General features: G+C 68.2%; 2 protein-coding genes across 2 annotated transcripts; both read right to left on the bottom strand.

Annotated features, from left to right (window-relative positions):
* Nucleotides 1-913: 913 nt before the first annotated feature.
* Nucleotides 914-5,068, bottom strand: LOC148591537 (proline-rich transmembrane protein 1-like). The gene is made up of 6 exons (XM_088537406.1): nt 4,915-5,068; nt 3,625-3,688; nt 3,500-3,560; nt 3,285-3,350; nt 2,257-2,367; nt 914-1,109 (listed from the first exon to the last, which is right to left on the bottom strand). Exons 1-6 carry the CDS (start codon nt 4,931-4,933, stop codon nt 933-935), a joined length of 498 nt encoding a protein of 165 aa, XP_088393532.1. The 5' UTR covers nt 4,934-5,068; the 3' UTR covers nt 914-932.
* Nucleotides 5,069-7,176: 2,108 nt separating this feature from the next.
* LOC148591536 (carnitine O-acetyltransferase-like) lies at nt 7,177-23,357 on the bottom strand. Its single transcript, XM_088537405.1, has 13 exons — nt 23,000-23,357; nt 21,912-22,015; nt 20,890-20,943; nt 19,551-19,622; nt 16,000-16,174; nt 14,867-15,045; nt 13,988-14,088; nt 13,358-13,480; nt 11,240-11,356; nt 10,666-10,801; nt 10,002-10,064; nt 9,587-9,724; nt 7,177-7,386 (listed from the first exon to the last, which is right to left on the bottom strand). Exons 1-13 carry the CDS (start codon nt 23,355-23,357, stop codon nt 7,177-7,179), a joined length of 1,830 nt encoding a protein of 609 aa, XP_088393531.1.
* Between the last annotated feature and the right edge of the window lie 63 nt (nt 23,358-23,420).

Raw genomic sequence — 23,420 nt, 5'->3', positions numbered from 1 at the left:
TAATAAAGCGGTCGGGTGTAACGAGGGCAGCCTCATTAGCGGTTGCCGGGGGCCCTGGATCTGCCCGGCAACCGTCACCGGGGCAACGGTGGGAGGGGGAGCAGAGGGTTAATTAACCAGGCGGTTAATGAGCCCCCCCCCCCAATAACCACGGGGTTAATGAGCTGCCCCGGCCTCATTATCAATATAGAGATTTATTGAACCGTCAGCAGCAAAACTCATCACAGGGGTGGGCGGGGCCTCGCGGGAGGGGGCGGGGCCTCGGCCCTGCGCGGGCGGAGGGGGCGGGGCTTGGCATGCAGATGAGCTGGGGCAGGAAGCGCGGCGGGAGCCCCGCCCACCAGGGGCGGGGCCGTTGGGGGGCGGGGCAGCCCGGTGGTTGCCATGACGTCACCAAGGGGGGGGCGTGGCTGGCCCGTCCGGGTGTTGCGGGGGCGTCGCTAGGGGCCGGCTGTTGCCATGGCGCCGTTGCTAGGCAGGCGGGGGGTAGGGGTGGAGACTGTCTCGGTGTTGCCATGGTGATATGAGAGGCCCCCCCCCCGAGGTTGCCATGGTAACGCGGGGGGTAGGTCTTAGTGTTGCTGGGTGGGGGGGGGCAGCGTCACCATGGCAACGCCGAGTGTGCCCGGTGTCACCGCTCTGGTTGCCGGGGGGGGACGGGGGGGCAGGGGGGGCGGTTCCCAGTTGTTGCCACGGTGACACCGGTGTCACCGGGCTGTTGCTAGGAGACCGCGACCGTCACCATGGAGACGTTGCTGGGGGGGATCCCTGGCGGAACTGGGGGGGGGGGATGCCCGAGGAGGGCGTGGCAGCAGCAGGGGGCGTGGCCTGGCCGTGGAGGGGGGGAGCAACCGCCCGAGGGGGTGTGGCCGGAGCGAGGGGCGTGGCCGGAGGGGGCGTGGCCGAAGCGGGGGGCGTGTCCGGGGGCGGGGCTAGGGCTCCCAGTCGTGCTCCTGGTGCTGCGCCGCGATGATGATGACCACGGTGAGGATGGTGCAGAGCACCATGGCCGCGATGCCCACGGCCAGGCTGATGAAGGAGAAGTTCCGCGCCTCGCGCGACGCGATCTCGGCCGACACGATGTCCCCGCGGGCCACGGCCGTGCGCACCTGGGGGGGGGGGACACCGGGGGGTCAGCGGCACCGGGACACGGGGGGACACGGGGGACACGAGGGGACATGGGGGACACTGGGACATGGGGGGACACGGGGGACACCAGGACACGGGGGGGGTCAGCAGCAACGGGACACGAGGGGACACGGGGGGGGGGTCAGCGCCAGGGGGACACGGGGGGACATTGGGGGACACTGGGACATGGGGGGACACGAGGGGACACGGGGGACACGAGGGGACATGGGGGACACCAGGACACGGGGGGGGGGGTCAGCACCAGGGGGACACTGGGACATGGGGGGACACGGGGGGACATGGGGACCATGGGGGGGGGGGCGGGGTCAGCGCCACCAGGACACAGGGGGACATGGGGAACACCGGGACATGGGGGGACACTGGGACATTGGGGGGACACCAGGACATGGGGGGGGTCATTATAGGGACCCGGGGGGGGGGTCATCATGGGGACCAGGGGGTCATTATAGGGCCCGGGGGGGGTCAGGGTGGTGACCGGGGGTCCTGGGGGGGGGGGTGTCGCTATAGGGCCCAGGGGGGTCATTGTGGGTACCTGGTGGGGGGGGGTCATTATGGGGACCAGGGGGGGGTCAGGGTGGTGACCGGGGGGGGGGTCACGGTGGTGCCTGGGGTCCTGGGGGGGGTCACGGTGGTGCTTGGGGGGGTCCTTGTCGTGACGGAGGGGATCCGGGGGGGGGGGGGTTGCTATAGCCCCCCCCCCCACCTGCACGGCCTTGACGATGGCCATTATAGGGCCGGGGGTGGGTCACTCTAGGGCCCGGGGGGGGGGTCACTGTCATGATGGGGGGGGTCCTGGGGGGGGTCATTGTCACCGGGGGGGGGGGTCCCCGGGGGGGGGGGTCACTGTCATGATGGGGGGGGGTCCCCGGGGGGGGTCATTGTCACGACAGGGGATTCCCGGGGGGGTCATTGTCACCACGGGGGGGGGGTCGGGGGGGGGTCACTGTCACCACGGGGGGGTCCCGGGGGGGTCACGGTGGTACCCGGGGAGGTCATTGTCACGACAGGGGATTCCCGGGTCACCACGGGGGGGTCCCGGGGGGTGTCATTGTCACCACGGGGGTGTCATTGTCACCACGGGGGGGTCCCGGGGTCCCCCCCCCCCACCTGCACGGCCTTGACGATGGCCACGACGCCCGTGGGCCAGAAGCAGCAGAGCGTCGTGAGCACCGCGATGGGCAGGTAGTCGTGGGGGGGGCCCCGCGGCTCCAGCAGCGCCGGGGGGGGCGGGGGGGGCAGCGCGGGGGGCGGGGCCACGGCGGGGGGCGGCGCCGTAGGGCTGCGCGGGGGGGGGGGGCGGGGTGAGGCCACGCCCCCGGCTCTGCGGGCCCCGCCCACCGCTGCTCCCTGGCCACGCCCTCCGCTCCTCCTCTGCGCCCGAGGCCCCGCCCCCTGCTGCTCTAAGCTCCGCCCCCTCCCCCGACGCTCCAGCCCCACCCCTTTTCCTCGCGGCTCTCCCCCAAGCCCCGCCCCCGGGGCACAACCTTCCCTTAGGCCCACGCCCCCTCTTAGGCCACGCCCCTTCCCTCGCGCCCCGCCCACCCCCAAGCCAAGCCCTTCACAAGCCCCCAGGCCCCCTTAAGGCCCACCCCCTCGGAACCCCTTTCAGACCCCTCCCCTTTTGCCCCGCCCTTCAGCCCCCTCCCCGCTTGACTCCGCCCCTTCAGACACCTCCCCGGTAGCCCCGCCCCCAGTAGCCCCGCCCCCGGTAACCCCTCCCACTCAAGCCCCGCCCCTCACAGCCCAGCCTCCCCAGACCCCCGCCCTCCCAGGCTCCCCCCGCCCTCCCCCCAGACCGCGCCCCCTCCAGAGGCCCCGCCCCCAGAGGCCCCCCGAGGCCCCGCCCCTCTTGGCCCAGCCTCCCCAGGCCCGCCCTCCCCCAGACCGCGCCCCCTCGGAGTCCCCGCCCCCCCCGGAGTCCCCGTCCCCCGAGGCCCCGCCCCCCGGAGTCCCCGCCCCCCCGGAGTCCCCGCCCCCCCCAGGCCCCGCCCCCCCGAGGCCCCGCCCCCCCCCGAGGCCCCGCCCCCCCGGAGTCCCCGCCCGCCGAGGCCCCGCCCCGCCCCCGAGGCCCCGCCCCCCCGAGGCCCCGCCCCCCCCCGAGGCCCCGCCCCCCCGAGGCCCCGCCCCGCACTCACGGGCCCCACCGGGTAGACGGGCAGGAAGGCGCCGCAGGGCGGGAGCTGCAGCGGGAACGGGGGGGGCTGCCCGTAGGGCAGGGGGGCGGGGGCGGCGCCGGCGGGGGGGGCGCCGGGGGGGGGGGCGGCGGCGTAGGCGCCGCGGGGGGGGCGGGGCAGCGTCGCGGCCCCCCCGCGCCCCCCCGCCCCCCCGCGGCAGCGTCGCCGCCCCCGGCGCCGCCCCCCCCCCCCGCGCCGCGCGGCAGCGTCGCCGCCCCCCCCCCCCCCGCCCGGGGCGCCCCCCCCGCCCCCCCCGCCGCCCCCTCCCCCCGCGCCGCGCGGCAGCGTCGTCGCCGCCCCCCCCCCCGGAGGCGCCGGGGGCCCGTAGGGGGGGGGCGACGCGTGGGGGGCCCCCTCGGCCGCTCCTGGGGGGGGGGGGGGGCGTCAGGATGGACCCAAAACCCCAAAATGCCCCAAAATGCCCCAAACCCCCCAGCCCCCCCCGCCCGCAGGGCCCCCCCCCCGCGCATCATTTCTAGGTCACCCCCCCCCCCTTTGTGGCTCCCGGACGCCTGGGCCCCCGGGGGGGGGGGGTCACGCGTGTGCAAGCGGGTGATGGGGGGGGGGGGCGCACACGCGTGGGGCAGCCTGGACACGTGTGGGGGGACAGGACACGGAACACGCGTGTGTGGACACGCCAGGAACACGCGGTGCACACGTGTGCACGTGCCATTGCACACCATGCACACGCATTGCACACGCATTGCACACACGTGCACCATGCACACGCATTGCACACCGTGCACACGCGTTGCACACCGTGCACACGCATTGCACACGCATTGCACACGCATTGCACACGCGTGCACCATGCACACGCATTGCACACCATGCATACGCATTGCACACCATGCACACGCGTTGCACGCGCGTTGCACACGCATTGCACACGCCATTGCACACCATGCACACGCGTGTGCACACACCGTTGCACGCCTGCTCGCACACACGTTGCACAAGCCTTGCACGCACGCCATGTACAACGCCTTGCACGCACGTTATTCGCCCATTGTACACGCATTGCACACGCATTTGCACACGGTGCACACTTGCTTGCACACCTTTGCACACGTCATGGCACACCCGCTTGCACACCTGCTCGCACATGCCATGCACACACGTTGCACACGCATTGCACACGGTGCACACTTGCTTGCACATGCCATGCACACACATTGCACACGCATTGCACATACATTGCACATACATTGCACACACGTTGCACACGTTACACACACACTGCACACACGTTGCACACACGTTGCACACGCGTTACACATTGCACACGCATTGCACACACGTTGCACGCACATTGTACGTGCAATGCACGCACATTGCACACGCGTTACACATTGCACGCGTATTGCACACACGTTGCACACACATTGCATATACCTTGAACACGCATTGCACATATTTTGCACACGTGTTACACGTTGCACATGTTACACGTTGCACACACATTGCACACGCGTTGCACACGCATTGCACACGTTACACGTTGCACACGTTACACGTTGCACACGCACCCCCTTGCACACGCGTGTGACCCCCCCCAGCTCCATCCCCCCCCCGCCCCCCGGTTCCGCACCGGGTTTCTCGGCGGCCATGGGCGCTGCGAGCGGCGGCGGGGCCGGAACCGGAACCGGGACCCGGAGCGGGACCTGCCGGCACCGGAACCGGCACCGGCGCCCCCCGAGCCCGGACTGGATCCGCCGGAATGGGCCGGGACCACCGGAACCCGGACTGGATCCGCCGGACCGGACCGGGCTCCCCAGAACCCGGACTGGATCTACCGGATCGGGCCCGATTCCCGGAACCCGGACTGGATCCCCGGACCGGACCGGGCTCAACAGAACCCGGACTGGACCCCCCGGATCGGGCCGGATTCCGGAACCCGGACTGGATCCGCCGGACCGGACCGGGCTCAACAGAACCTGTTTGGGATCTCCCGGATCGGATTCCCGCTTCCAGAACCGGATTCCGGACCGGATTCCCGGCACCCCCCCCAAAAAAGCAGTCCCGGGGCAGCCCCCACCGGCACAAACAGCTTTTATTGCATCTCAGAGCCCCAAAAGGGGCAGGTTTGGCCCCAAAACCGAGGAAAGGGGGGGGGGAAGGGGAAGCCCCCCCAGCGCGGGGGGGGCGGGAGGGGGAGGGTGGTGGGCGGGGTCAGGACGAGGCCCCGCCCCTAGGAGCAGCCCCCGGCTGTCGCAGGGACCCCCCCGGGGTGACGGGGACTGCGTGGGCGGGGTCAAGGCGGCGGTGGGCGGGGTCACGGCGAGGCTCCGCCCCTAACCAGCGCCCCCATCTATTGCAGGGCGCCCCTGAGCGCCGCCCCCAGGACTGGGATGTGGGGGGCGTGGCCGGGGGCGGTACTGGGTGATGTGGGCGGGGTCACGGCGAGGCCCCGCCCCTGAGCAGCGCCCCCAGCTGGCGCAGGGCCCCCCTTAGCGCCGCCCCCAGGTTCGGGATGTGGGGGGCGGGACCGGGGGCGGGACCATTCAATGTGGGCGGGGTCACGGCGAGGCCCCGCCCCTCGCGAGCCCCCCCAGCTGGCGCAGGGCCCCCCTTAGCACCGCCCCCAGGACAGGGATGTGGTGGGTGGAGCTGGGGGCGGTACCAGGCGTTGTGGGCGGGGTCAATGCGTGGCCCCGCCCCCGAGCAGCCCCCCCAGCTGGCGCAGGGCGCCCCTTAGCACCGCCCCCAGGTTCAGCGTGTGGGGGGCGGTACCGGGGGGGCGGGATCATACAATGTGGGCGGGGTCATGGCGAGGCCCCGCCCCTGAGCAGCCCTCCCAGCTGGCGCAGGGCCCCCCGGAGCGCCGCCCCCAGGGCCGGGATGTGGGGGGCGGTACCGGGGGGCGGGACCATTCAATGTGGGCGGGGTCACGGTGAGGCCCCGCCCCCGAGCAGCCCCCCCATCTGGCGCAGGGCCCCCCTTAGCGCCGCCCCCAGGACAGGGATGTGGGGGGTGGAGGTGGGGGCGGTACCGGGCGATGTGGGCGGGGTCACGGCGAGGCCCCGCCCCTGAGCAGCCCCCCCCTGCTGGCGCAGGGCCCCCCGGAGCGCCGCCCCCAGGACAGGGATGTGGGGGGCGGTACCGGGGGCGGTACCGGGCAATGTGGGCGGGGTCACGGCGAGGCCCCGCCCCTAACCAGCCCCCCCAGCTGGCGCAGGGCCCCCCGCAGCGCCGCCCCCAGGGCCGGGATGTGGGGGGCGTGGCCGGGGGCGGGACCATTCAACGTGGGCGGGGTCACGGCGAGGCCCCGCCCCCGACCAGCGCCCCCAGCTGGCGCAGGGCCCCCCTTAGCGCCGCCCCCAGGACAGGGATGTGGGGGGCAGGACAGGGGGCGGTACCATTCAATGTGGGCGGGGTCACGGCGAGGCCCCGCCCCTGACCAGCCACCCCATCTGGCGCAGGGCCCCCCTTAGCGCCGCCCCCAGGTTCAGCGTGTGGGGGGCGGGACAGGGGGTGGTACCGGGCGATGTGGGCGGGATCACGGCGAGGCCCCGCCCCTGAGCAGCGCCCCCAGCTGGCGCAGGGCCCCCCTTAGCGCCGCCCCCAGGACAGGGATGTGGGGGGCGGTACCGGGGGCGGGACCATTCAATGTGGGCGGGGTCACGGCGAGGCCCCGCCCCTAACCAGCCCCCCCAGCTGGCGCAGGGCCCCCCGGAGTGCCGCCCCCAGGGCCGGGATGTGGTGGGTGGAGCTGGGGGCGGTACCGGGCGATGTGGGCGGGGTCACGGCGAGGCCCCGCCCCCGAGCAGCCCCCCCAGCTGGCGCAGGGCCCCCCGCAGCGCCGCCCCCAGGACAGGGATGTGGGGGGCGGTACTGGGCGATGTGGGCGGGGTCACGGCGAGGCCCCGCCCCCGAGCAGCCCCCCCAGCTGGCGCAGGGCCCCCCTTAGCGCCGCCCCCAGGGCGCCCACGCGGGCGCTGCGGCAGCAGGCGAAGGCGGCCAGGGCCACGCGCAGCCCCCCGGGCCCCACGGCCAGGCCGGCCCCGTAGCCGTCGGGGACCAGCGGCCCCCGCAGCGCCCAGCAGCCCCCCCGCGACGTCACCTGCGGGGACGGGGGGGGGACGCGTCAGGGACGCGGCCAAACGGTGACAAAATGCCCCAAAATGCGCCCAAAGTGCCCCAAAACGGCCCCAAAATGGCCCAGATTGGCCCCAAATATACCCAAAGTGCCCCCGAACAGCCCTCAGTCACCCCCAAATGGCCCCAAATACCCCCCGAGATGTCCAAAATGACCCAAATCACCCCAAATGGTCCTCAAAGTCACCCCCGAATGGCCCAAACACCCCCCCGAGATGTCCCAAAATGACCCAAATCACCCCAAATAGTCCTCAAAGTCACCCCCGAATGGCCCCAAATACCCCCCGAGATGTCCCAAAATGACCCAAATCACCCCACATTTGTAGCCCCCCGACCCTCCCCGGATTCTGCCCCACAGCCCCCTCCCCATTCCAACAGTGCACCCCAAAACCCCCATAATTTACCCCAAAAAACTACCCCTGGACCCCCCCACCCCCTAACCTGGGGGAGATTTGGGGGCTCTTTGGGGGGCTGGGGGATTTGGGGCTGTTTTGGGGGGATTTGGGGCTGTTTTGGGAGGGTTTTGGGGTCCCAGGAAGCTCCGATAGAGATTGGGGGAATTTGAGGGTGTTTTAGGGCCGCCTGTCTGTGTTTTTGGGGTGTTTCAGGCTGTTTTTGGTGTGTTTGGGGGACAATTTGGGGGTGTTTGGGGTGTTAGTGGGTTTTGGGAGGCACCTGGAGCGTTTTGAGGGTGTTTGGGGGTATTTGGAGGATGTTTTAGGGTGTTCTGGCCTGTCTTGGGTGTATTTGGGGGGTGTTTGGAGTGCTTGGAGGTATTTGGGGGTGTTTGGGGATTGTTTTGGGGTATTTCTGGGGTGTCTGGGGGTGTCTCTGGGGTGTTTTAAGATGTTTGGGGGTGTTTCTGGGGTGTTTTGGGATATTTTGGGGTGTTTTGGGTGTTTGGAGGTTGTTTGGGGGTGTTTTGGGGTTGTTTTGGGGTTTGGGGGGTATTCCTGAGGTATTTTGGGGTGTTTCTGGGGAGTGTTGTGGTTGTTATGGGGTATTTGGGGCTATTTCTGAGGTGTTTTGGGATATTTCGAGGGATTTGGGGGTTGTTTTGGGGTATTTCTGAGGTGTTTTGGGGCTGTTTCGGGGTGTTTCAGGGTGTTTGGGGGTTGTTTGGGGGTGTTTCAGGGTTGTTTTGGGGTGTTTTGGGCTATTTCTGGGGTGTTTTGGGCTATTTTGGGCTATCTCTGGGGTGTTCTGGGGTGTTTCGAGGTTGTTTTGGGGTGTTTGGGGCTATTTCTGAGGTGTTTTGGGATGTTTTGGGGTGTTTGGGGGTTGTTTTGGGGTATTTCTGGGGTGTTTGAGGGTGTTTCGTGGGTGTTCCGGGGTTGTTCGGGGTGTTTCGGGGTGTTTGGGGGTTGTTTGGGGGGTGTTTGGGGGGTGTTCGGAGGTTGTTTTGGGGTGTTTGGGGCTATTTCTGAGGTGTTTTGGGATGTTTTGGGGTATTTCTGGGGTGTTTGGGGGTGCTTCGGGGTGTTTGGGGGATGTTCTGAGGTGTTTTGGGATGTTTTGGGGTATTTCTGGAGTGTTTGAGGGTGTTTCGGGGTGTTTGGGGGATGTTCGGGGTGTTTCGGGGTGTTTGGGGGTGTTTGGGGGTGTTTTGGGGTTGTTTGGGGGTGTTCGGGGGTATTTCTGAGGTGTTTTGGGATGTTTTGGGGTGTTTGGGGGTTGTTTTGGGGTATTTCTGGGGTGTTTGAGGGTGTTTCGCGGGTGTTCCGGGGTTGTTCGGGGTGTTTCGGGGTGTTTGGGGGTTGTTTGGGGGGTGTTCGGGGGTGTTTTGAGGTTGTTTTGGGGTGTTTGGGGCTATTTCTGAGGTGTTTTGGGATGTTTTGGGGTATTTCTGGGGTGTTTGGGGGTGCTTCGGGGTGTTTGGGGGATGTTCTGAGGTGTTTTGGGATGTTTTGGGGTATTTCTGGAGTGTTTGAGGGTGTTTCGGGGTGTTTGGGGGATGTTCGGGGTGTTTGGGGGTTGTTTGGGGGAGTTTGGGGGGTGTTTTAGGGTGTTTGGGGGGTGTTCGGGGGTGTTTTGGGGTTGTTTGGGGGTGTTCGGGGGTATTTCTGAGGTGTTTTGGGATGTTTTGGGGTGTTTGGGGTTGTTTTGGGGTATTTCTGGGGTGTTCCGGGGTTGTTGGGGTGTAGTTCGGGGGCGTTCCGCGGTACCTGCACGGTGCACAGGCGGAAGTGGGTGGCGTCGGCGTAGCCGGGGTCCATGAAGAGCTCGGGCAGCCGCTCGCCGCCCGCGATGGCCTCGTGCCGCAGGGCCCGGAGGTGCCGGTCGGGGCCCTGGCCCGCGCGGACCTGGGGGGGACGGGGGGGCCGGGTCAGCGCCCGCGGCCCCCCCGGACGCCGGGGCCCCCCCCGGACGCCAGGGCCCCCCTCGGACGCCAGGGCCCCCCCCCGGACGCCGGGGCCCCTCCCTGGACGCCGGGGCCCTTCCCGGACACCAGGGCCCCCCCCGGACGCCGGGGCCCCCCTCGGACGCCGGGGCCCTTCCCGGACGCCGGGGCCCTTCCCCGGACGCCGGGGCCCCCCCTCGGACGCCGGGGCCCCCCCCGGACGCCGGGGCCCCCCTCACCAGGTCGCTGGCCTCGCAATAGGCGTCCACGGCCTCGTGCAGCAGCCGCAGCTGCTCCTCGGGCTGCGGAGAAAGGGGGGGCATTGGGAGCCCCGCCCCTGGGGGAGGAGCGGAGGGAAGCCCCGCCCCCCCGGGGGTGGAGCATTGAGGAAGCCCCGCCCCTGCAGAGCAGCGGGGAAGCCCTATCCCCCAAGGAAGGCCCAAGGGAGCCCCGCCCAGGGGGAGGAGCATTGAGGAGGCCCTGCCCCAGGTGGGTGGAGCGTTGGAGAAGCCCCGCCCCCGGGGGGAGTGGAGCATTGAGGAAGCCCCGCCCCTGCAGAACAGTGGGGAAGCCCTGCCCCCCAAGGAAGGCCCAAGGGAGCCCCGCCCCCGGGGGGGTGGAGCATTGAGGAAGCCCCGCCCCTGCAGAGCAGTGGGGAAGCCCTGCCCCCCAAGGAAGGCCCATGGGAGCCCCGCCCCTGGGGGAGGAGCGGAGGGAAGCCCCGCCCCCGGGGGGTGGAGCATTGAGGAAGCTCCTCCCCTGCAGAGCAGCACGGAAGCCCTATCCCCCAAGGAAGGCCCATGAGAGCCCTGCCCAGGGGGAGGAGCAGAGGGAAGCCCCGCCCCTGGGGGGGGGTGGAGCATCGAGGAAGCCCCGCCCCCTCGCGATGGGGGGGGGTCCTACCTGGCGGTGGGGGTCGTCCAGGGCCTGGGCCAGGGCCAGGCAGGGGGGCCCGGGCGGGCGGACGACGTCGGTGCAGCCGGGCAGGACGTGGTGCAGGGCCACGGGCTCGCAGGAGGCGCACAGCGCCCCGTGGGTCCTGGGGGCGCCGGCACGTGGGGCACAGCACCCCCCGGAACCCTGGAGTCACCCCAAACACCCGCACGTCCCCTCGGAACCGCCCCGGACGCCTGGGCCCCGCGCGCCCCGGGGCAGCCCCGGCCGTGGGGAGCCCCCTCGGAACCGGCCCGGACGCCTGGGCCCCGTCCTGGAGTCACCCCAAACGCCTGGACGTCCCCTCGGAGCTGCCCCGGACGCCTGGGCCCCCATAGAGCCTCCCTGGGCGCCTGGACCTGCCCGGACGCCTGGGCCCCCTCCTGGAGTCACCCCGAACACCCGGACGTCCCCTTGGAGCCACCCCTGGGTCCCCACAGAGCCTCTCTGGGCGCCTGGACCTGCCCGGACGCCTGGGCCCCCTTCCCTGAACCCCCCCCCGGGTCCCTGGCCCCCGCCCCCCCGCCCGGACGCCTGGGCCCACCTGTAATAGGCCACCTGCAGGGCCACCTGGGCGAGGGGGCCGGGGCGCAGGCGGGGGGGCAGCGCCGCCCCCCAACCCTCCTCCTCGAAGCAGCAGAGCTCCACGTCGGCCGCCAGGCTGGGGACAGGGACAGGGGGGCGCTGGGGACCTGGGGGGACCCGGGGACGCGGGGACCCGCCGAGCCCCTTGGGACCCCCGTTGTGTTCATGGGATCCCCGTTGTGCCCATGGGATCCCCGTTGTGTCCATGGGATCCACACTGTGTCCATGGGATCCCCGTTGTGTCCATGGGGTCCACATTGTGCCCATGGGATCCACACTGTGCCCATGGGATCCACATTGTGTCCATGGGATCCCCGTTGTGCCCATGGGATCCCCATTGTGCCCATGGGATCCACACTGTGCCCATGGGATCCCCGTTGTGCCCATGGGATCCACACTGTGCCCATGGGATCCCCATTGTGCCCATGGGATCCACATTGTGCCCATGGGATCCCCATTGTGCCCATGGGATCCACACTGTGCCCATGGGATCCACACTGTGCCCATGGGATCCCCGTTGTGCCCATGGGATCCCCATTGTGCCCATGGGATCCACACTGTGCCCATGGGATCCACACTGTGCCCATGGGATCCCCATTGTGCCCATGGGATCCACACTGTGCCCATGGGATCCCCATTGTGTCCATGGGATCCACACTGTGCCCATGGGATCCACACTGTGCCCATGGGATCCACATTGTGCCCATGGGATCCACACTGTGCCCATGGGATCCCCGTTGTGCCCATGGGATCCACACTGTACCCATGGGATCCACACTGTGCCCATGGGATCCCCGTTGTGTCCATGGGATCCACACTGTGCCCATGGGATCCCCATTGTGTCCATGGGATCCACACTGTGCCCATGGGATCCCCATTGTGCCCATGGGATCCACATTGTGCCCATGGGATCCCCGTTGTGCCCATGGGATCCACACTGTGCCCATGGGATCCACACTGTGCCCATGGGATCCCCGTTGTGTCCATGGGATCCACACTGTGCCCATGGGATCCCCATTGTGTCCATGGGATCCACACTGTGCCCATGGGATCCCCATTGTGCCCATGGGATCCACATTGTGCCCATGGGATCCCCGTTGTGCCCATGGGATCCCCATTGTCCCTCTGGGATCCCCATTGTGCCCATGGGATCCCTGTTGTGCCCATGGGATCCCTGTTGCGCCCATGGGATCCCCATTGTCCCTCTGGGATCCCCATTGTGCCCATGGGATCCCTGTTGTGCCCATGGGATCCCTGTTGCGCCCATGGGATCCCCATTGTCCCCCCCCAGGGATCCCTGTTGTGCCCCTGGGGTCTAATTGACCCCCACGGGACCCCAATACCCCCCATTATCCCCCAGGTGCCCCCCAGGATGCTGTAACCCCCCTCAAATCCCCCCGAGCCCCCGTTATCCACCCAGGACCTCCCACTTTAGCCCACAACCATCCTCATTTCGCTCCTTTTTCCCCTTTTTCGCCCCAAACCTGTCCATGTGCCACCCGTACCCCCTCAGCACACCCCATTTTACCTCACACCTGCCCTTGTTTTGCCTGTTTTCCCCCGTTTTCTCCCGTTTTGCCCTCTTTTTGCCCCGTACGCCCTCAGCCTCCCCCATTTTACCTCACAAATCCCCTCGTTTTGCCCATTTTCCCCCATTTTTGCCCATTTTCACCTCGTACCTGTCGGCGTGGCGCCACGCGCGCTCCAGGGCCGCCCGCACCCCCTCAGGACCCCCCATTTTACCTCACACCTGCCCTCATTTTGCCCGTTTTCCCCCGTTTTTGCCCGTTTTCACCCCGTACGCCCTCAGGATCCCCCATTTTACCTCACAAGTCCCCTCGTTTTGCCCATTTTTGCCCATTTTCCCCCGTTTTTTCCCGTACCTGTCGGCGTGGCGCCGCGCGCGCTCCAGGGCCGCCCACACCCCCTCAGGACCCCCCATTTTACCTCACAACTGCCCTCATTTTGCCCGTTTTTCCCCTTTTTCACTCCATACTCCCTCAGGACCCCCCATTTTACCTCACGAATCCCCTCGTTTTGCCCGTTTTTGCCCATTTTCCCCCGTTTTTTCCCGTACCTGTCGGCGTGGCGCCGCGCGCGCTCCAGGGCCGCCCGCACCTCGGGCTCCAGGAGGCTGAACCGCAGCTTGTGGGGGAGGGGCAGCGGCGTCAGCGGGGCCCGCGCGGGGGCGGGGCTACGGCTGAGGGAGGGGCGGGGTCAGTGAGGGGGGCGGGGCTGAGCTGCGCCCCGCCCACCCCATTGACTCCCCCTCGACTTGAGGGGGTGGGGCCGTGCATTGGCCACGCCCCCTTGACAGCACACACACCCCCGGCGAGGGGCGGGGCCATGCCCAGCCATGCCCCCTGTGACATCACAAACAGGTACAAGGGGTGGGGCCTCAGGGAGAGGCGGGGCTCTAAGGCACCCTGGCCACGCCCCCTGTGACATCACAAGCAGCCCCCCTCTCCCTCCCATGTAGATCAAGGGGCGGGGCCTCAGTGGAAGGGCGGGGCCACGTGGGTCCCTAGCCCCTCCCACAGGTCTCTGGCCCCGCCCCCTCCGGCAGTGGTTGTGCTGGGGGCGGGGCTAGTGCATGGACTCCACCCCCTACGCAGTCCATGAACCCACCACAGGTAGCCCCGCCCCTTGACCCGAAGCCCCGCCCCGGGACTTCAAGCCCCGCCCCCGCGCCCGAAGCCCCGCCCACCAGTAGTCGAGCACGTGGTCGGCCATGTCGGCCACGGCGGCGCCGTCGGTCACGGCCTGGTCGTAGATGACGCCGCAGGTGCCGTCCTCGCCCACCACGAACTGCGGGGGGCGGGGCCTCGTCAGACACGCCCACCCGCCGCAGGCCACGCCCCCCTGCCCCCTATATCCCCATAGGAGGGAGAGCAGGAAGGGAGGAGAGGAAACCCCGCCCCTGGGGGGAGGGGGAGGAAACCCCGCCCCTGGAGGGGGGGAAGAGGAAGCCCCGCCCTCGGAGGACCCATAGATGGGAGCTCCGCCCCTAGAAGAGGAAGCCCCGCCCCTGGTAGAAGAAACCCCGCCCCCAGAAGCCCCTCCCTTACAGGACCCTGTGGGGAAGCTCCATCCCCGCCCACTGAGGGGGAGACCCCGCCCCCCACAGCAGGAAGCCCCGCCCAGCGAGGAAGCAGGAGAGGAAGCCCCTCCCCCGAGGAGACCACGCCCCCAACCACCTCCAAAGGATCTAGGGGAGGAGGCCCCACCCCCCCGAGGAAAGTCCCCATGGGGAAGCCCCGCCCCCCAGAGGAGACCCCGCCCCCACAGCAGAAGCCCCTCCCCCCAGGAGACCACACCCCCAAGGAAGGACCAGGAGGAGCCCCCCCCCCCCCGAGGAAAGCCCTGAAGGTCCCGAGGGGGAAGCCCCGCCCCCACAGAAGACCCCGCCCCCACAGAAGCCCCTCCCCCGAGGAGACCACGCCCCCAGCCACCTCCAAAGGACATGGAGGAGGAGGCCCCACCCCCCGGGAAAAGCCCTGACGGGCCCGATGGGGAAGCCCCGCCCCCCAGAGAAGACCCCGCCCCCCGGACCCAGACCCCGCCCCCAGGCGTAGGCCCCGCCCACCTGCAGCGCCTTGTCGAACCAGCGGTTGGCGCTGTTGGCGCCGGTGCCGCCGCCGTGGAGCAGCTGGGCGGCCGCGCGGGCCGGGCGCCGGCCCGGGGACACCCGCAGCACCGGGGCCTCGAGGCTGAGCGCGAAGAGCGCCCCCCGCAGGCAGCGCAGGGACTCCCGGTTCAGCCGGTCTGCGGGGGGAGGAGCCTGCTGAAACCCCGCCCCCCGCCGCGGCTCCGCCCCCCGCAGGCAGCGCAGGGACTCCCGGTTCAGCCGGTCTGCGGGGGGAGGAGCCTGCTGAAACCCCGCCCCCCGCCGCGGCTCCGCCCCCCGCCGCGGCTCCGCCCCCCGCAGGCAGCGCAGGGACTCCCGGTTCAGCCGGTCTGCGGGGGGAGGAGCCTGCTGAAACCCCGCCCCCCCGCCGCGGCTCCGCCCCCCGCCGCGGCTCCGCCCCCCGCAGGCAGCGCAGGGACTCCCGGTTCAGCCGGTCTGCGGGGGGAGGAGCCTGCTGAAACCCCGCCCCCCGCCGCGGCTCCGCCCCCCGCAGGCAGCGCAGGGACTCCCGGTTCAGCCGGTCTGCGGGGGGAGGAGCCTGCTGAAACCCCGCCCCCCTGTCGCGGCTCCGCCCCCCGCCGCGGCTGCGCCCCCCGCCGCGGCTCCGCCCCCCGCAGGCAGCGCAGGGACTCCCGGTTCAGCCGGTCTGCGGGGGGAGGAGCCTGCTGAAACCCCGCCCCCCTGCCGCGGCTCCGCCCCCCGCCGCGGCTCCGCCCCCCGCAGGCAGCGCAGGGACTCCCGGTTCAGCCGGTCTGCGGGGGGAGGAGCCTGCTGAAACCCCGCCCCCCGCCGCGGCTCCGCCCCCCTGCCGAGGCTCCGCCCCCCGCAGGCAGCGCAGGGACTCCCGGTTCAGCCGGTCTGCGGGGGGAGGAGCCTGGTGAAACCCCGCCCCCGCCGCGGCTCCGCCCCCCGCAGGCAGCGCAGGGACTCCCGGTTCAGCCGGTCTGCGAGGGGCGGGGCTTCATCAGGCTCCACCCCCTGCCGCGGCTCCGCCCCCCTCATTCACACACACAGCGCCCCCCCGCGGTTCAGCCGGGCTGGGGGCGGGGCTCCGCGAGGCTCCACCCCCGGGGGCGTGGCCCCGCCCTCACCGCGCATGAGCGCCTGGCAGGCGCGGCCCCACGAGTGGCGGTGGTCGGCGCTGAGGACGCCCAGCGGCTCCTTGTTGGCGCGGCCGGCGCAGGCGCGGAGCCGGCAGAGCTGCGCGTGGAGCTCGGCCTCGGCCAGCGGCGCGCCGTCGCTGCGGAGCACCTCCAGCTTGAAGAACTGAGGTAAAGAGGGGGGAAAACGGTGCAAAACTGACCAAAAACTGACCCAAAACTGCCCCCAAACGGCTGCGCAGCACCTCCAGCTTGAAGAACTGAGGTAAAGAGAGGGGGAAACGGTGCAAAAATGACCAAAAACTGACCAAAAACTGACCCCAAACGGCTGCGGAGCACCTCCAGCTTGAAGAACTGAGGTAAAGAGGGAGGGAAATGGTGCAGAAATGTCCCAAAACTGACCGAAAACTGACCCCAAACGGCTGTGGAGCACCTCTAGCTTGAAAAACTGAGATAAAGAGGGGGGGAAACGGTCCCAAACTGCCGCAAAACTGACCAAAAACTGCCCCAAAACCGACCCCAAATGGCTGCGCAGCACCTCCAGATTGAAGAACTGAGGTAAATATGGGGGAAATGGTGCAAAAATGCCCCAAACTGCCCCCAAACTGACCCAAAACGGCTGCGCAGCACCTCCAGCTTGAAGAACTGAGGTAAAGATGGGGGAAACGGTGCAAAAATGTCCCAAAACTGACCAAAAACGACCAGAAACTGACCCCGGACTGCTGCGCAGCACCTCCAGCTTGAACTGAGATAAAGAGGAGGGAAAAGGTGCAGAAATGCCCAAAAATCGACCAAAAACGACCAAAACTGCCCCAAAACCGACCCTGGACTGCTGCGCAGCACCTCCAGCTTGAAGAACTGAGGTAAAGAGGGGGGGAAACGGTCTCAAAATGCCCCAAAACGGACCAAAAACTGACCCAAAACGGCTGTGCAGCACCTCCAGCTTGAAGAACTGAGGTAAAGATGGGGGGAAACGGTGCAAAAATGTCCCAAAACCGACCCCAAAGGGCTGTGCAGCACCTCCAGCTTGAAGAACTGAGGTAATTATGGGGGAAAAGGTGCAAAAATGCCCCAAACTGCCCCCAAACGGCTGTGCAGCATCTCCAGCTTGTAGAACTGAGGTAAAGAGGGGAAAAAGGGTCCCGAACTGCCCCAAAACCGACCAAAAACTGCCCCAAAACTGACCCCAAATGGCTGCACAGCACCTCCAGCTTGAAGAACTGAGGTAAAGATGGGGGAAACGGTCCCAAAATGCCCCCAAACTGACCAAAAACGACCAGAAACTGTCCCCAAACCAACCAGAAACGGCTTTGCAGCATCTCCAACTTAAAGAACTGAGGTAGAGAGGGGGGAAATGGTACAAAAACGCCCAAAACAGTCCCCAAACTGACCAGAAACTGCCCCAAAACCGACCAGAAACGGCTGCGCAGCCCCTCCAGCCTGAACTGAGTTAAAGAGGGGGGAAATTGTCCAAAAACACCCCAAACCACCCCAAAAGCACCCCCAAAGCCACCCTGTCGCTGGGCTTGTAGCGCTGAGGTAAAGGGGGTCCAAAACGGCCTGAAATTGCCCCAAAAGCGGCACGGAAGCGGCACCACCTCCACAGGGAAAAACTGAGCTAAAGAAAGAGCCCCAAAACTGCCCGAAAACACCCCAAAAACGGCCTCGTTCCCGTGCACCCTCTGCAGCTGGAAGAACTGAGGGAAAACGGGGCCAAAGTGACCCAAAACCGCCGCAAAACCACCCAAAAAAGGGTCACGTGAGGCCTGGGGGGGGGCTCGAGACAGTGGAGGGGCCTCGAAACCGCCACGAGGTGGGGGGAGCCCCCAAAGTGCCACCCCCTGTGTCCCCAATGTCCCCCCATGTCCCCAATGTCCCTCCGTGTCCCTCTGTGTCCCCCAATGTCCCCCGTGTCCCCAATGCCCCTCATGTCCCCAATGTCCCTCCGTGTCCCTCCATGTCCCCCGTGTCCCCCATGTCCCTCTGTGTCGTCCATGTCCCCCGTGTCCCTCCATGTTTCCCCATGTCCCCAATGTCCCCCATCCTTGTGTCCTCTGTGTCCCCAATATCCCATGTCCCCCCATCCCCAATGTCCCCATGTGTCCCCAGTGTCCCCCATTCCCCTGTGTCTCCCTGTGTCCCCCTGTCCCCACTGTCCCCCGTGTCCCTCCATGTTCCTCTTGTTCCCCCCATGTCCCCCGTGCTCCCAATGTCCCCCAATGTCCCCCCATGTCTCCCCCAATGTCCCCACCTGGTAGTTGAGCACCACCACGATGTAGTTGGTGTCCCCAATGTCCCCCCATGTCCCCCATGTCCCCCATGTCCCCCCATGTCCCCCGTGTCCCCAATGTCCCCCCATGTCCCCCATGTCCCCCCACCTGGTAGTTGAGCACCACCACGATGTAGTTGGTGTCCCCCATGTCCCCCAATGTCCCCAATGTCCCCCCCATGTCCCCAATGTCCCCACCTGGTAGTTGAGCACCACCACGATGTAGTTGGTGTCCCCAATGTCCCCCCGTGTCCCCAATGTCCCCAATGTCCCCCCCAATGTCCCCACCTGGTAGTTGAGCACCACCACGATGCAGTTGGTGTCCCCAATGTCCCCCCATGTCCCCAATGTCCCCCCAATGTCCCCAATGTCCCCCCCATGTCCCCCCACCTGGTAGTTGAGCACCACCACGATGTAGTTGGTGTCCCCAATGTCCCCCCATGTCCCCCATGTCCCCCATGTCCCCACCTGGTAGTTGAGCACCACCACGATGTAGTTGGTGTCCCCAATGTCCCCCCATGTCCCCCATGTCCCCCATGTCCCCCATGTCCCCACCTGGTAGTTGAGCACCACCACGATGTAGTTGGTGTCCCCAATGTCCCCCCGTGTCCCCAATGTCCCCAATGTCCCCCCCAATGTCCCCACCTGGTAGTTGAGCACCACCACGATGTAGTTGGTGTCCCCAATGTCCCCCCATGTCCCCCAATGTCCCCAATGTCCCCAATGTCCCCCATGTCCCCACCTGGTAGTTGAGCACCACCACGATGTAGTTGGTGTCCCCAATGTCCCCCCATGTCCCTCCATGTCCCCAATGTCCCCCCCGTGTCCCCAATGTCCCCCCCATGTCCCCCGTGTCCCCAATGTCCCCCCATGTCCCCACCTGGTAGTTGAGCACCACCACGATGTAGTTGGTGTCCCCAATGTCCCCCCATGTCCCCCGTGTCCCCAATGTCCCCAATGTCCCCCCATGTCCCCCATGTCCCCCCGTGTCCCCCATGTCCCCCCATGTCCCCCCGTGTCCCCCATGTCCCCCGTGTCCCCCATGTCCCCAATGTCCCCACCTGGTAGTTGAGCACCACCACGATGTAGTTGGTGTCCCCAATGTCCCCCATGTCCCCCCCGTGTCCCCAATGTCCCCAATGTCCCCACCTGGTAGTTGAGCACCACCACGATGTAGTTGGTGTCCCCAATGTCCCCCCATGTCCCCCATGTCCCCCATGTCCCCCTATGTCCCCCATGTCCCCAATGTCCCCCATGTCCCCCATGTCCCCACCTGGTAGTTGAGCACCACCACGATGTAGTTGGGGGGCGGCCGCCCCGGGGGGGCTCCCAGCACCTCGTCCTGCTGCAGCCCGGGGACCCGGCAGGCGCCGAAGGCTCCGCCCACGCCGGGCTGGGGGGGGCGGCGCCTGGGGGCGGGGCCACCGTGAGGACCCCCGGGGACCCGTAGAGACCCACGGGGACCCACGGGGACCCATAGGGACCCACAGGGACCCATAGAGACCCACGGGGACCCACAGGGACCCCCGAGACCCACAGGGACCCCCATAGGGACCCATAGAGACCCACGGGGACCCACAGGGACCCCTGTAGGGACCCATAGAGACCCACGGGGACCCATAGAGACCCATAGGGACCCATAGAGACCCACAGGAACCCATGAGGACCCATAGGGACCCACGGGGACCCCCGAGACCCACAGGGACCCCCGTAGGGACCCATAGAGACCCACAGGGACCCACAGGGACCCCCGAGACCCACAGGGACCCCCGTACGGACCCATAGAGACCCACAGGGACCCACGGGGACTCCCAAGACCCGCAGGGACCCGTAGGGACCCACAGAGACCCACAGGGACCTCCCCGTCCCCCATAGAGACTCACAGGGACCCACGGGGACCCATGGGGACCTCCCCGTGCCCCATAGAGACCCGCGGGGACCCACAGAGACCCATGGGGACCCATAGAGACCCACAGGGACCCCCGAGACCCACAGGGACCCATGAGGACCCGCGGGGACCCACGGGGACCCATAGAGACCCACGGGGACCCGTAGGGACCCACGAGGACCCCCGAGACCCACAGGGACCTGTAGGGACCTCCCCGTGCCCCATAGAGACCCATCGGGACCCATGGAGACCTCCCTGTGCCCCACAGGGACCCACAGAGACCCATGGGGACCCCCGAGACCCACAGGGACCCATAGAGACCCACGGGGACCTCCCCGTCCCCCATAGAGACCCACAGGGACCCACGGGGACCCATGGGGACCTCCCCGTGCCCCATAGAGACCCGCGGGGACCCACAGAGACCCATAGGGACCCATGGGGACCTCCCCGTGCCCCACGGAGACCCACAGGGACCCATAGGGACCCATAGAGACCCACAGGGACCCATAGAGACCCATAGAGAGCCATGGGGAGCTCCCCCTGCCCCATGAAGACCGATAGAGACCCATAGGGACATGTGGGGACCCATGGGGACCTCCCCATGCCCCACAGAGACCCATAGAGACCTATAGGGACCTCCCCATGTCCCCTAGAGACCCATGGGGACCCCCCGTGCCCCACAGCGCCCCCGGGTGCCCCTAGCCCCCCGCAGCCCCTCACCCACCGCTCCAGCTGCTCCCGGTAGTCCAGGACCCCCGCGATGAGCCGGGCCGCGAACCTGGGGGCGGAGCCACGTGGAGGTGGGCGGAGCCAGGGGAAAGCGGGAGGTGGTGAGCGGCTCCGAGACCCCCCATTCCCATTCCCATTCCCATTCCCATTCCCACCCCAATCCCCCCATTCCCACCCTGACCCCCATTCCCCCCCGATCCCCCCGTTCCCGCCCCCCATTCCCGCCCTGATCCCCTAATCCTCCCCATTCCCGCCCCGATCCCCCCATTCCTGCTCCCCATTCCTGCCCCGTTCCCCCCATTCCCACTCCCATTCCCACATTCCCCCCCATTCCCACTCCATTCCCCCCCATTCCCACTCCATTCCCACCCCATTCCCACATTCCCATTCCCCCCCATTCCCGCCCCATTCCCACATTCCCACATTCCCATTCCCCCATTCCCCCATTCCCATTCCCCCATTCCCATTCCCACATTCCCATTCCCGCATTCCCGCCCCATTCCCACATTCCCATTCCCACATTCCCATTCCCCCATTCCTGCATTCCTGCCCCATTCCCACATTCCCATTCCCACATTCCCATTCCCACATTCCCATTTCCACATTCCCGCCCCATTTCCACATTCCCGCCCCATTCCCATTCCCCCATTCCCATTCCCCCATTCCCATTCCCCCATTCCCATTCCCACATTCCCCCCCCATTCCCACCCCATTCCCATTCCCATTCCCCCATTCCCCCATTCCCCCATTCCCATTCCCCCATTCCCATTCCCACATTCCCATTCCCACATTCCCATTCACATTCCCATTCCCATTCCCATTCCCACATTCCCGTTCCCACATTCCCGTTCCCACATTCCCATTCCCACATTCCCATTCCCACATTCCCATTCCCCCATTCCCCCATTCCCCCATTCCCATTCCCCCATTCCCATTCCCCCCCATTCCCATTCCCCCATTCCCCCATTCCCATTCCCATTCCCCCATTCCCATTCCCGTTCCCGTTCCCGCTCCCACCAGAGCTGCCCGCTCCAGCCGTGGAAGCTCTGGGGGGGCAGCGCGAGGGCGGGGCTGGAGTGGACGGGGAGGGGCAGCCGCCCCCGCGGCCCCCACGGCCACTCCTGGGGGGGGGGGGACGTGAGGGCCCCACGGAGCCCCCGGAGCCCCCCCTGGAGCCCCACGGAGCCCCCCTGGCCCCACGGAGCCCACGGGACCCATGGAGCCCCCCACGGAGCCCACGGAGCCCCCAGGACACGCGGGGCCTCCTTCCCTTCCCGGTCCATCCCATCCAATCCCAGCCCATCCCGGATACCCAGACACCAGGACACCCAGACCCCCACCCCGGATACCCGGGTCCCCCCATCCCATCCCGGACATCAGAATTCCAGGACACTTGGATCCCCATCCTGAACACAGGGACCCCCATCCTATCCCAGACACCTGGATCCCCATCCTGGACACCGGAATTCTGGGACACCTGGGAGCCCCCATCCCACCCCAGACACCTGGATCCCCATCCCAGACACCTGAATTCCAGGACACTGGGGAGCCCCCATCCCATCCTGGACACCTGGATCCCCATCCCATCCAGGACACCTGGGACTTCCCACCTCATCCCGGACACCTGGATCCTCCCATCCCATCCTGGACACGTGGATCCCCATCCCATCCCGCACATCCAGGTCCCCCCCATCCCATCCAGGACACCCGGGACCCCCCATCCCATCCCGGACACCTGGATCCCCATCCCATCCCGCACATCCAGGTCCCCCCCATCCCATCCAGGTCCCCCCCATCTCATCCCAGACACCTGGATCCCCATCCCGGACACCTGAATTCCAGGACACCCGGGTCCCCCCATCCCATCCCAGACACCTGGATCCCCCCATCCCATCCCGGACACCTGGATCCCCATCCCGGACACCAGGACACCCGGGTCCCCCCATCCCATCCCGTCCTGGACACTTGGGACCCCCCATCCCGTTCCAGACACCTGGATCCCCATCCCGGACACCTGAATTCCAGGACACCCGGGTCCCCCCATCCCATCCCGGACACCCGGTTCCCCCCCCCCCGTGGCCCCGCCCCCTCCTCCCCCCCCGCACCTCGTGTCGGGCCGCGGGGCGGGGCCTCGCGCGCAGCCGCTCCTGGAGGCGGGGCCCGGGCCCCGCGGGCGCCGCGAAGGCCGCGAGGAGGCGGCGGCTCCGGGCGAGCTCGGCCGGGCCCCTGCAGCGCCGCGAGCGCGCGCAGGTGGCGCCCGAGCGACGCGGCCAGCGGGGGCGGCGCCCAGGCCCGCGGCCCCGCCCACGGCGCCGCCCACGCGCCGGGCTCCGCCCACGGCGCCGCCCACGCGTCGGGCTCCGCCCACGGCGCCGCCCACGGGCCGGGCTCCGGCGGCGACCACGCGCCGGGCTCCGCCCCCTTGGCGGGCTCCGCCCCCTTGGCGGGCTCCGCCCCCTTCATGGGCTCCGCCCCCTTCACGGGCGCTGCTCCGGGCTCCGCCCCCTTGGCGGGCTCCGCCCCCTT

The sequence above is a fragment of the Tinamus guttatus genome, unplaced genomic scaffold (assembly GCF_059628265.1).
Source record: "Tinamus guttatus ecotype Peru unplaced genomic scaffold, ASM5962826v1 Tinamus_guttatus_pri_ptg000757l, whole genome shotgun sequence".
In the NCBI taxonomy this organism is placed as follows: Eukaryota; Metazoa; Chordata; class Aves; order Tinamiformes; family Tinamidae; genus Tinamus; species Tinamus guttatus.
Note: the sequence above shows the minus strand (reverse complement) of the source record. Positions and strands in the feature narration are given on the sequence as shown.

Coding starts and splice junctions, on each gene's coding strand:
- LOC148591537 (XM_088537406.1), bottom strand. Junction 3,351..3,499: donor GCGCGGGGGGGGGGGGCGGC/GCCGGGGGCGGC, acceptor CCCTACGGGCAG/CCCCCCCCGTTCCCGCTGCA. Junction 2,368..3,284: donor CCGTCTACCCGGTGGGGCCC/GTGAGTGCGGGG, acceptor CCGCCCCCCCCG/GCGCTGCTGGAGCCGCGGGG.
- LOC148591536 (XM_088537405.1), bottom strand. CDS start 23,357: ATGAAGGGGGCGGAGCCCGCCAAGGGGGCGGAGCCCGCCAAGGGGGCG. Junction 16,175..19,550: donor TGGTGGTGCTCAACTACCAG/GTGGGGACATGG, acceptor TCTTTACCTCAG/TTCTTCAAGCTGGAGGTGCT. Junction 15,046..15,999: donor CTGCCAGGCGCTCATGCGCG/GTGAGGGCGGGG, acceptor CTCCCCCCGCAG/ACCGGCTGAACCGGGAGTCC.